The sequence below is a fragment of the Haemaphysalis longicornis genome, unplaced genomic scaffold, assembly GCF_048455015.1.
Source record: "Haemaphysalis longicornis isolate Haplotype H1 unplaced genomic scaffold, Haemaphysalis longicornis Haplotype H1 scaffold_12, whole genome shotgun sequence".
In the NCBI taxonomy this organism is placed as follows: Eukaryota; Metazoa; Arthropoda; class Arachnida; order Ixodida; family Ixodidae; genus Haemaphysalis; species Haemaphysalis longicornis.
The window spans coordinates 47302469-47315413 of record NW_027526225.1 but is presented as its reverse complement, the minus strand read 5'-3'; the positions used below and the strand labels follow the sequence as shown (position 1 = coordinate 47315413).

At 46.6% G+C, this 12945-nt stretch overlaps 1 protein-coding gene across 1 annotated transcript in view; it reads left to right on the top strand.

The window, feature by feature from the left end:
• LOC144161944 (uncharacterized) overlaps positions 1-12552 on the top strand; it is a 106422-nt gene extending 93870 nt beyond the window's left edge. Inside the window, exons 15-16 of the mRNA XM_077692500.1 lie at positions 3946-4019; positions 12369-12552. Of these exons, the coding sequence (XP_077548626.1) occupies positions 3946-4019; positions 12369-12510 (216 nt within the window). The 3' untranslated portion in view covers positions 12511-12552. The remainder of the gene's footprint in view (positions 1-3945; positions 4020-12368) is intronic.
• Positions 12553-12945: the final 393 nt, after the last annotated feature.

Below are 12945 nucleotides of genomic sequence, written 5' to 3'. Positions count from 1 at the left end.
TTTCAGACCTTATTCTTTATGCCATAAATTGCTTAGAATTTAGGCTCACTCTATTTTGTAAATGAATTGTTCAGGTGCATGGCACATTTCTGATGTAAGAGAGAAGAGACGATTCTTATCTTTCTGTACATAACTCGTGCTACCTTTAGAAATTTTTCATGTGAAATTTCACTTCTGCTTCAGCTAGTCGAATTTATTGTCAGAAACAGAAGTAAAGTCATGCATCAAGTTATAAAGAACTTTTGTTTGTGGTATTAAAAGTGTATGGTGTACCTTTAAAGGAGCCATGAAGAGAAAATACAAATCCGTTTGATTTGAAAGAACTAGGATTCAGTATCTCACTCAGCCCCATTGCAGCCACAAAAGATGTTTTTTTAACGAAAAAAAAGCAAGAAGTATTTAAAAACTTTCGAATTTTGCGCCACAGTGACGTGTTATGGGCAAGAATGGCGTCATACGGGCCAACAATAAAACATAATTTTCATTGCGTTAACTGCACGTTAGCATTCAAGTGATGCGGTCTAATGGAACTAGAGGCCCCATTACAGACGTCCAGTCATGTGTCGTCGCGACAGGTCAGTTAGGCGGCCGCCAATCGCACAAACAAGGTTCCGTGACGTCATAGAAAAGTTGCGGGAAATTGGCTAGGGGGTCGCGACTGCTTCACACATTTTCTTTAATATCTCCGTTATTTGTTCGAGGATTGCGATGATATTGGTATCATTGTTATCGGGACTAAGCAGTCTTTCTAATAAGCCCAACTTGTATTTTGTCTTCATGGCTCCTTTAAGACCTAAGTGCTGCTTGATTTTGCCACTGATCTCTGTTATGTACGAAATTCGTCCAATAAAATGGTTTTGCAAGGTTTTGCAGAGTTCTAATTGTGCACTTGAGTGGAGGAAAAGCTCCATTGCAATGGAATGTTGAGCTATAACCACAAGCATTAATCAAACGTGTCCTGAAAAGGACCTACGAGCACCTTTTTGGAACATCCCAAAAATTTCCTTTCTTTGTTCTACATGGGATGTCAGACCTCCCAGCAAAGTCCTAGTCTGGGACATCCCAGCGAGGTCTTTTTTTGTATCACTTGGGATGTTTTTGGAACTTAAGTGGGATGTCCCTGGGAGTTCCCGAACTCCCAGGTGGGACATCCCTGGTACTTACCTAGGATGTATGTGCGTTGTCTGGGTAATAAACCCTGAACCCTCTTTCAAAAATGTCATTCTTGACATCTCTTAGCAAGCTATTGTAGGCACCTGCTTTATCGAAATTTTGTAATTCTGTTCTCTAAAGCCCTCATGGTTGTTTCCTTGCCCAATATAATGCCCTAAAACTAATAAACGGGCTGTGGCCCGTTCTATTTTCTCTTTGTTTTTGTTGTCGACATGTGGTGACGACGTAAAAAAATAGCTAACCAGTACTTTCGCACTTATGTGAATAGGCCCCTTATGGAGAGAGCTATGCGCAGTTACTGTCTTCCCGTTTTGTTCTGATTGTGTTTTCCTTCATAGATGTCGACTGTCGAGCTTTTGTACGCTTGCAATGAACGGACTGCCCGGTGCGCTTTCCCCCTAGAGTTCGTATATACCGTATTTGCACGATTCTAACCTGTTCCCAACGGGCATGGTAAGTTTAGGTAGGAAAATCCGAAAAAAATATTTGCGCCTATTGTACTGAGCAGATGTAATAGATACGGGCCCACGTAAATTGCCCTAGTCATTTTATTTCACGCACACAGTTGCGGCAGCTAAAATCTCTCCTCTTTCAGAAAGATGCTTATCCAGCTCTTGCGGGCGTTAAAACTTAAGCCTGGAATACTGAGTGTGCCTGCATAATTTCGTAAGGTTTTTCCCATTGGCGAATGGGTGCGGCGAAATTTACTCATGTGATGTTGACGGGTTGCTTCGGATTGAATTGAGTTAGACATTACCGCAATGCTGCTGGCTGCCTCAAATTCGATTTTGTATATGAGCCCGATTGTAAAGCGTACGCAAAATTGAAGGCTAATTTTATCAAAAAAGGTGCGCGTTAGAATAGCGAAAATACGGTATCCTCTATAAAACGGGCGTGTATCGAAGCGCCCTATGCAAACCTATGCAAACCAGAAACGTTGCGCTCCCTGTAGGCGGTCGAACAAAGCCTGTTGTCCGCTGCTTCTCACTTGGCGCACAGATGGCGCGCAATCACTGTACGTTACTGCAGCGCCAAAGGAGGGGCGGGAGGTCAAAATAACGCTTCACGGGGAGTCTGCAATGCATGACAACGCAGTAACTGTAATTTCACCAAACATTATGAGATCACACCTTCAGTACTCGTTTGCACAGCCACTTGAGAAGGAATGAGAAAAAATTAACATGGTAGACAGACACACACACACAAAACATGACTGGTGCTTTCTTTTTTCTTTCGGCGATACCAGCGGACGAATGTGATGAGCCTTAAAATGATACAATGCTGTTTCAATATGAGCAGATCATGTTTAGATGAGTGCATCTTGAAAAAGAATGGTTGGAAACGGTATCTGAGTTTTAGCGAGAGCGTTTTTTAGCTGTGTTTCCTAGTTTGTAAAATAAGAGAAACCAAGAGGCACGACGTCCCGGTTATACGATGGTGTCCTAGTCACAAGATGGCGACGCCAGAAAGACGAAGCAGCTCGAGCGAGAGCTGCTCACGTGATGACGGGCACCGATGATGATGAACTCAATGGTGCAGCAATGACAACTGACTGTAAGGTTTTTAAAAGTTTGCCTCAAATAAGGTTTACACCTGGGCGACTTTGCATCGCTTCATGTTTTCGCCGCATTAGAGAAGGCCCGGCGCACGGGGAAACGACAGGCGCGCGTACTGCTTTTTTTTCTACGGTCGAAGAGCGGCGGATTATGTTTAATTACCATGCCGAATTCCTAAACATTGTTACCCGTCGGTGTTGTGAGTGACGACGACGAAGACGAGGGACGTTTTTGTGCTCGGGAAAGGAAGAGGAGGATCACGTCATATTCCGGCCTGCATTGCTATCTACAGTTAATAGTAATAATACGGTGAATACATTGTGCTCCCTCTTCTTTTATCCACGTAACATCTTTTGGTGGAGGCGCTGGGTAGCAGGGTGATGAGAGTAGAGAAAGCTTCTGCTTGCAGAGGACCCCACGAAAAGGGAACGTTCTGTTTCAGTCTATAGGTCCGTTAGGGGTCGCGCAACAACGGCGAAGTTCTTAGTGAAGCGCCGAAAGTAAGAACACAGCCCGACGAAGCTGAAGACATCTTTCGCAGACATAGGTTGGTGAAAGTCTTTGACGGCACGGATTTTAGCAGGGTCGGGCTGAATGCCAGTGGCGTCAACAAGATGACCACAATTAGAAATTACACGTCAACACAGGACGTCGACAAGATCTGTTCCTTCTACTTTTATCCTCGTAACAATATGGAAGTGATCGTAGTGTGGAACACGCATTCGTCATTTGTGAGGCGGTTGTGTTACAGAATCCCCAGCCCCGTTCTCAGCCTTTAAATTATGATTGTTCTTATTCACGCACCATGTGTCGAATGTTCTGGGTCGAGTGGAGTCAGTGTCTGTCTCGTACACTCCTTCTATAAGCCCAATCTTTCTACTCAAATCTGCTTCTAATGAGTCAGAAATTGTGTCGACAGTTTCTAACAAGACTGACGTTATCCGTCGACAAAGAGATACTCTTTTCTTTGGTGTCTGCTTTTTGGACCCAGAATTTCTAAGGTATTCTGTGAATGCGCTAGAACATGATCCCATTAATATATGTCCCGGGGTCGATATAATTTTTTTTTCATTTATAATATAATATTCTCATTCCGTCGAACGCAAGGCTCACAAGTAAGTCAATGTTCCCCGGGTAACTGTGGTCTCTTGTGTAGCATTTGATATTTCGCGTGATTATCACTGCTCTGGCCTGTTTTTCCAACCCTTTCCTGCAGGAATTCTGCCAGAGGTGGGCCCCTGGAGCCAAGAAAGAATACCAGCAAAGCGACTTTGCCGAGAACAGAGCAAGGTTTGTTCCATACTCGTTCGACAGAAAAACGGCACAGCTTAGCGCGCGTACAAATTGCGAACGATTTCACCTCCGGTGATTTATGCTTTGTATTGCGTGTACAACGTAGATTGCGCGCTACCTTTTGATTGAAGTGCATTTTTAAGCCTGAAGTATACCACGTATAATTTCTTCTGGGATTATTGATTAGGAGATAGAAGTTCACTTTGGGTCCGTCTAAGGTAGCGTAATTTGATTCTGGAGAAAAATTTGTACGAACCGTCATGATTTAACCGAAAACCTCCGCTGTACATGAAGTACATGCTCCTTAGATAGGAAGCCCTCGGGAGATAAGACGCACCTTCAAAAACGAACGAGCTTTACTAACCGCCTAATAAATTCAGCCCTGAACTACTCCAGGGGCGTATTCTCGTAACTGTCCCTTTTGAAAACGTCCCATTTGCGTCCCTTTCATCGTGACGTACTTCCGGTTAAGCAGTGGGCCTTTGATTCAAATACCGTAACTGTTCTTGCAAACGCATTCTAAGGAACTGAAACCGTATCAGAGTATCTTTTATGTGTTTATTGTTCCGCGAGCGAACCCACAATAAGGCGAAGAAAAATCGTCTGCTCCAAATCGTCTGCTCCGAGTAGCCACGGCTCATAGCTCCGCCCTGCTTGCATGGCGTCACATCCGGGTGTTCGCTTTTAGCCAATCAGGGCTCGCTCAAAAGGGACACTTTTGAAAGGGATACAAAAGGGGCAAAACACGGGAATACCACCCCAGGTGTACACGTTCACCAGTATGCTGCGAACAACGATCGAAGTCGGGTTAGAAGAAGCGGTCCCGGAGGTATAGCTGGGTTAGCAGTGTCGGCAGGCGCGCATGCGTGTTCTGCTCCTTTTTGTTACACAGGGCGCTCCTAAAAGGTTCGGCCACAGCACCTGCGTTCCATTTACTTCTGGCGGCACCTGTAGATGTGCGTGTGTAAAACATTGAATCAGGAGCATTCCTTGTTTCACACTATTTTCATTCTTTTCGACGCAGAGGCCAGTGCGTTAGGCTTTGGGCTATGAACGACACCACACGTGTACGGTTACCTGCATCAGTGGCAGTGGACGCGAAGCGAACACACACACAAAAAAACATCGGCTAAGTACACCTTCGAGGGAATTTCCGAGCTTATTACCGACCCTGGTCGTAATGTTATTTATTACGCATCCACTATCTCGATACTCGCTGCATCAAGTGCCGCTTCGACTGGTGATATCGTCGATTTTACTGTCTTTTTTGTTCACTAATATACTCGTTTGCACTATAACAATGATACAACTTTTGTCACAAACTTTAAACAAGCACTGAAGATATTAAGTAAAACAGATAAAGCAGTGACGACTCCACCGCCACTTTCCGGTCGTTTTTCTGTGACGTCACCGAATCTCGCTTGTGCCATTGGTGGCCGCCTACCCTAGCCTCCGCCAAGGAACAAGTCTGGGCGATAGTAGTGTGGCCTCCAGTTCCGTTTGATCGTGTCACTTGGATGCAAAAAATGAAGTTAACGCGCTGATAATGTTTCCTCTGCTGGCCCCCAATACGACACAGGTGCCCATATTTTGTCACCGTGGCGGGAAATTTGAAAGTTTCACATTTTTTTTTATCTGGTGAAAGGTCTTTCTTGCCTGGAACGAAGCTGAGTGAGTTTCAAAGGCTTTTTTTCTTCTTTTTGAGTTTTGAAAGTAAACAAAGTTACCTTTGGTTTGCATGGCCCCTTTAAAATTCTAAAGCCGCCACTTCCCGTTCCTTCAGTGCAGTATATAGCATTGCATGACGGGTGCTTCAAACTCGCCCGCACCACGCCGTATGGTAGCTGCGCGATTTTCTAGCTGAGCGCTCGTTCCGCGTTGTGTCTGGGCAAAAGGTGACTTGGTGAAGCTTTTAGGCTGACGTATTTTACGCTACGCTGCATGGCACGCATTTAAAGGACAGTTGTTCCCTTGGTCAAACTGAAGTGATCTTAAGGAGAACCAGTGAAAAGACGCGCTACATAAAAGGCGGGACTAGGTACAAGTACAGTCACAAGAATTGCCCCGCCTTGAGTCACTGGCAGCGCTGCGGCTGACGCAAACTGACGTTTGAGTTTGGGCTATTTGGTTCGTCGTGAAACGGGGAAAACAGCGCTTTAACGAAGACGTGTCTGTGTACTTTTTACTGTCTTCGTCTAAGCGCTGTTTTCGCCGTTCTACGGCTAAAGCTGACAGTCATATTGAGTTGTTAGTGCCCCGTCTTCTCGTGAAAGTTACGTTTTTTTCCCGTCCAAGAGTCTGTGTTCACAGCAAGCGCAACGTACCTTCAAAATCCAAAAAAACAAACGTTCTTAGGCACCCGTGGAACAAGATAAATGAGTTATGACTCATTTCAAGTTCACGTACTTAGCTCCCATAGTAGAGCAGACATGGAGGAGGGAATTCATCCACGCTGCAGGGATACCAAAGGCCTCTCCTGAGTATTCGTAGTTTAGTGGGGGAAGAGTTGTGCGTCTATCCGCAATTTTGGGTTGCTAAATCTTGCACGACAGCCACCCGCCGCGCATGTAACAGCGACAGTGGCGGTAACAGCTGAGAGTCAGTCCGTGCGTGCTACGCGTCGGCGACTTGGGAGGTCGCGGATCTGGGTGGACGGAACGGCTCTCAAAAGAAGTTTCCTTCGCGCACCGAAAGTAGCCCCTTTTGCAGTAGTGACACCGGTGGCTTTCGGCTTCTCGAAATAGGACGCGTTTAAGAGATACTCACCTCATGACATTCGCCTGAAAGTTACCACATGACTCACGGGCTTAAAAACCATCGTGGTGAAACAGAAAAAAAAAAAAGATTTACAAATCCATAAATGGATGCTTGCGTCTAGTTTGCCTGTTTTAGAAATATAATGCTTCTGTATTGAAGTAAACTCTAGGCTGCTACACAGCAAGCGACATCCAGTGCAGAATAGCTACTCTACAATTCCTTTCTTGTTAATTTTTATTTCAGTACGGAAGGAAATTACCAAACCGGCCGTTTAGATCGTTTTCGGGCATATTTCGCGATAGCTCTTAAGCCCGTGGTTCAAGAATTACCAGGTCCCATAGGTGTGTAATCACGTGAGTCCCCATTAAAGGGTCACCGCAGTGAATTTGTTGGACTTCTGTTTTCGTTTGCATTGGATACACCATTCATCGCTTATTCAGTCGATAAATCAGTATTTAATTTATAAAGCCGGAAAGAAGAAACAATACCATGCTATAGATTTACGGCGGCTGCGACAACTAACAGCAGTGAGGCGTAATCGAATTGCGATGTGATTAGATGATGTGCAAAATTGGAACTCAAACCAGTTTCGGTTTGGGTGCTGTGCGAAAATGTGCTAAAAATCCTGCGTTATCGTTCATTGGGCATTCGCGATGTCTGAGGAGGCGGCATACAGCGCCGCTGCATTGTTGTCGACTGCAGAATGCTTCAGACAAGCCTGCCAGGACCGCTTGGAATTGTAAGATTCACAAGCCGAGGCGTACGCTGTGCCTGTAGCTGAACGCCCTCCGCATCATCGGAGACGCTCAACTGCGAGGCTCTTCACCCTCATATTTGGAGCCTGCCTGACTCGTCCCTGTGTCACAAAAAAACGTGTTCGCACCAGTGGCCGAAAGTCGGCTGTTTCGGCACTGCGTCCGGAAGAAGTCGGTGCTTATGTCAACCCCACGCCAACGAGCTTGGTTTTACACTTTACAATAAAATTTTCGGCTTATTTTGATTCCTTGGTGCCTGTATTAACTTCGCTGATTCTTTTCCCGCCTTTGATTGGCCTTAGGACTTCTACTGGTGTACCGGTCAGCGAAGCGTCTCATGTGCCTTGTGTGGAGCTAGTTTGATTTCATAGACTTCACCGTGCTTGCAGCAGTCTGCTAACAAACAAACTAAAGGCACAAGTCAGGTTGAGGCTTAGTTTCATCTGAGCGAACGAAATGAGACGACCCGCCGGCGGCCCGCCGACTGACTCTATCGGAGGGTAGGCGAGCCGCGCACTAGCGCTGTCGAGCCAAGCCGTCTCGGCTAAGCGTCATACGATACGCTACAGGAAATCGGAAACGAGGATGCCGAGAGGAATACAGCCCTTTCGATTGATTTTTCTGCTAAATAAAGTTGCGTAAACACACCGAGAGGGACCAATACATGACCCAGGGACTTTGGATTATAATTTGCGCAAGTAATCTAACAATTCTTGCACATAACTTCAGTGTCCCTTTTAATATCCGGTACGAACCATATACAGTAACACTACCCGTCCTTTCTCAGCCTAACGTACCTGCAGTTGTTTCTGTGAAGCAACTTTACGCGTGGTAAAAATGAACGACAGACGGTGTGACCCCATGTCGGGGTAAAATTGTAGTGCATGGTGAAATGTAAGCCTAACATCGCCCTTTAAAATTCTGAACAAAGCTCTCGCGGGAGGACACCCACCTCCTACAGACTTTCTGAAACCGATGGGATCACATTTATATTACATTCCCGTAAACAATTACAGAGAGAGAGAGAGAGATTAACTGCCAATCTTCTCTACCTCGCAGTAGCAGTCTACGCTACACTGACTGATCTAGCTCTCAACTTGAAGGTAAATTTATATTCTAAACGAGCTCTTCTTGGGCTATAATGTCAGGCACCGAGAGTGACGAGCGGTTCGGTATCAAAATATTATGCTTCGCTAACTTCCGCCACTAAACCGTGGTCGGATAATAGTTTTCTTCATAATTCCTAAGAATTATGCCGCCGACACATACACACTCTGTAGCGGAAAGTTAGACGCTGTAATATTGCTGTCACGTGATATTAGTTAAACGCGCCGCTTTAGATAAGTGGACTTAATCGGTAATAAACAAGGCAAAATTTATCGAAACACACCATCAAAGCGGGATGCATGCCACACGCAATAACCCCGCCTCGTGATATGGCCTTTGTAACGCCTGGCTTCCGAGTGGCGTTTCAGCTACACCTTCCAAGTGAAGTCACTTTATATCCTGTTATGCGCCTGTTTATAAGCAACTGAATCAGCGCACGCCAGATCAAAGAAAATAAAGGCTGTTATCCCATGTAATAACCGGTGGGTCACCCAATTCAATCGCCCTTTCAAGTCAGATTCACCGGAAATTAGGTTCAGTTTGCCGCGCGCTTCCGCAAGATATCGAGATTTCGCGACCCCCCGACATGCTTCAGAAGCCGGGGGAAGTGTTACGCCGAAATGTGCAGCATCGTTACATGTTCGGTGAATCCCTTCGTGTTCGGCGCGCAGCGTATTTTTAGAAGCCGAAGCGACCGAGAACTATCGTAACGCCTAATAACTCTTGCTTTTGTAAGGCGCGCGCGCGTGCCACGGTGGAAAACGTGACACGTTCGCGAGGTGGCGCGTAAGGGGATTTGAAAAGGTCTGAGACGTTACATGAGGATAAAAGGGTTGCATGTTTAGCTGCCGATTTACACGCGACCTGTTTGCAAAACCGCTTACGAAACTCTCGGCTGCGGCCTGCTTATAGAAGGGTTTCCGTCACGTAGCAAGGGAGGCGGCTAGACAAGCCGAGGAAACGAAACGGTTATCACACGGTACGCGTGTAATGAAGCGGTCGTGCGCGCCCAGAAATCTCAGGTACCAATTGAGTTAAGTCACACCGTAGTAGCGGGTTAGGTACAGGCGTGGAGTGCGGATGTTAAATTTTCAAAAGATGCAGCTCCCGCGCTGTTGCGCTTTTATTACGTAAGCAACGGATGAGGAATGCCCGCAAGATCTTCTCCCCGCGATCCGTGGGCTCACACCAGCGAATATATGGCCGCGTATCTGCTCCTTTCGTTGCAAATGTCGACGAAATACGATAATCTTTGGTCGACATTTGCCAAGTAAAGGCCTCTCTTCTCTTTCCCGCTCACCTCTGTTCCCCACCCGACTCGTTCCTCCAAAGACAAAACGCTAGAGGTTTGCTCAAGTCAATTTAAATTTACCGCGTTCCACTGCTCCAAGTCGGGTGTCTCATTCTAGCGCTGCCGTACGGCGGAGACGCGCGTGAATCGAAGCACCCGACTACAACGTTTATAGAATCACGTTGCCCTACTCGACGAGTGTTAAGAGCGGAGCGTGGAACTTATCTAGTGGAAACTTTTGTTGTTGTTAATGTTTGATTTTATTTTCGAATTCCGCCAGGTAGCGCGGGCAACAGCAGGCGGCGGTTTTCTGCAGTTGACGTATTTTATTTGCTGTCGCAAAAAGCAAGCATCTGCAAAATTTTAAATAAAGGAACGCTGCAAATATTACGCATGTATTGATTTTCAGCCTTATATTTGCGTAATGTCTTGTTCTTGTTCAACGATGTTGACAGGTATGAACACTAACACCGAACTTAGAGGTTTACATTTGGCTGTGAGTATATAAGACTTTTGCGCAGCGTTCGTTACACTTTGACCGGGTGGTTGAATCGAGTCACAGACAGGCAGACACAAAGACAGACAGAACAAATTTTCTGCGTGAAAGACAGAGAAGGACCGAGCGCGGTTGGACAGGGATGTGAAATGGTGTCCCGGGCGCGTATCCACAATCAATATCCATCTATGACGCGTTGCGCCATCTATGAGCTCGTGTGGGCATATATGTGCACGTGCTTCCTAACTGCTTTTAGAAGAGTTCGGGCTCTCTGGTCTCGTACTATAGAGGGTCGGCTTCTGGCTGTCAATCACCAAAACAAGGTTGAAATCCGTCGGGTGCCGTTTTTGTAGCTTTTTTTTTCTTGAACCAACTTGACTTTTATCACGCGTGATATCTATTTACGGCAGATTTGTGCACTATAAATAAAAGTTCGATCCGTTTCATTTACCTACAGGTTAGCTACGCCTCTTGTTTTGACAGTTTAGTGGTTAGGTGCCTTTTAGGTCGGTTTCGGTTACTTTTCTAGACTATTTTTTGGTCATTAGCGTGATTTTATCCGTGGCTAGGTGGGCTTTGGTTCAGAATATTTATTTACGTTGAGTGGTTCTGTCCCTTTTAGGTTAGTTTCGATTGCCCCGTAGCTATCTGAGCAAAGGCTAGCTGCGGTAAGCTTATGTAGTTTTTTGCCCGTTAAGTTGGTTTTGCCTGTACTACATCATTTAGGATGCTTATCGCTTCTTTTAGGTCTCTTTCAGCTGTCAAACGTGCTCCAAGCAGGCGCGGTCCCCTCCCAATAGCTTCAGATTGTCATTAGCTTCATCCTTGCATGCAGGCATCACCGAATACATTTTATTACATCTAAATTGCTCCTCCTAGTGAGTTTGATGATAAGAACAACAATAACACGCATCTATATAATCATGTAGCACGACATATACTGATCGATTTATGACATTCGTATGTGAGTGAGAATGGGGAGCGTCGGTTTGGATGACCATGGTTGGTAATTTTTAGATGCAACGCATCTCATTCACCCGCCTTGTCCCTGCATCCGGCGTTGTCGTCGTCGGCGTCCGCCCCTCCCCCATTCTCCTCGCCGCGCCAGCTGCGCTCTCCGCCGCTCACCCCCTCTCCTATCCGATAGCGAACACTCTCTCGCGAGGGGCATTGGATTGGATTCGATTGGATTGGCTTGGATTTGGATTGGATTGGATTAAAGTGGATTGTGTTGGATTGTGTTGCGTCATAGCCGCGGCAGACGCACTGGCGCCGGCGCGTCCCCTCACCGTTATGCGCGATATAAAACGCGGTGCCTGCGCCGCTCCGCTCCATTGTTCCAGCGCCGTTCCTCCGCTGTCCAACGCTGCAACGTGAACTCCCTATGCGTCGCATCTACACAGGGGTTCCCGCGAGGGGAGGTGGGAGTTTTTTCCCCGAATGGCGTTGAACTGTTATATGCGTAGTGTTTCGTACTAATATACACTAGAGGGAAATCTGGCGCCACTGTCTAGGGCAGCCGCGCTTCAGCGAGCGTTCCGTCATGTACCGGGCAGGCACAGTCCACTCGTCCTTGGCATGGCTCATGAACAGGCTGAAAAGTTGACTCTGGCTAAAATATTACTCTAGAAGGTTCATGAAGTTTGTTTTGTTATTATTAAACTGAACCCCCCAAAAGATTAATTTGACAGTTATTATGTAGAAGCTTCATGCACGATGAACGAGAAAAAAATGTTACCCTTTTTTGTTGATTTTGGCTTCGAGACAAAAAAGAAGTCATATGACTAGCTAAGCCAAGTAGGCGAGGGACGTCGCTAGCGGCAATGGCGCCGCCCACGGTGGCCCGCGACTGCAGCGACAGATTTCCCTCTAGTATATATCAGTACGAAACTCTTTGGTTTTATGATGAGCTCACAACCGCGCTTGTCCCGGCGTCGCAGGCTCACGCACATTCTGAACAGCATGGAGCTCTTCCACGAGACGTTCCGCTGCTACTCTCGCGCCCAGTGCAAGGTCCTCGTTTCGGACTACCCGGAGGACGACACGCTGCAGGCGTCGCTCAGCATCTTCAGCATATTTTGATCGCCGCCGGTGGGGAACGAGACGGGGATGGGAAATAAACGAAAGTACAGGTGGAACGGCTCTGCCACGTCGCCATATCACTTCTCCACCCAAAACGTTCGGCCTCAACTCCTTCCTTATTTATGGTATAGCTGGACAGACTACACGGAAGACCTTGCGGAATGAGTTGGTGCTGATTATGTGGGGTCTCTGGGGTAAACATTTGTAGGATGTAGTTTGTGGAAGGCTTGTACAGGAGTCTTGCGACGCATATCGTTTTGCCATCTCAATACACGTACATGTATCTGTAAATGTTTGCTTCACTGTTCTGGAGGGATGAAAGCAACGTCATTCGACCGCGTCGCGCGACGCTCAAGCTTGCGCGAAACAGGCGCGTCGCAGGTGAACACGTTGGCTGGGGCCCGACTGGTTTGAACGTAAGTGGCCTGCGTTGTG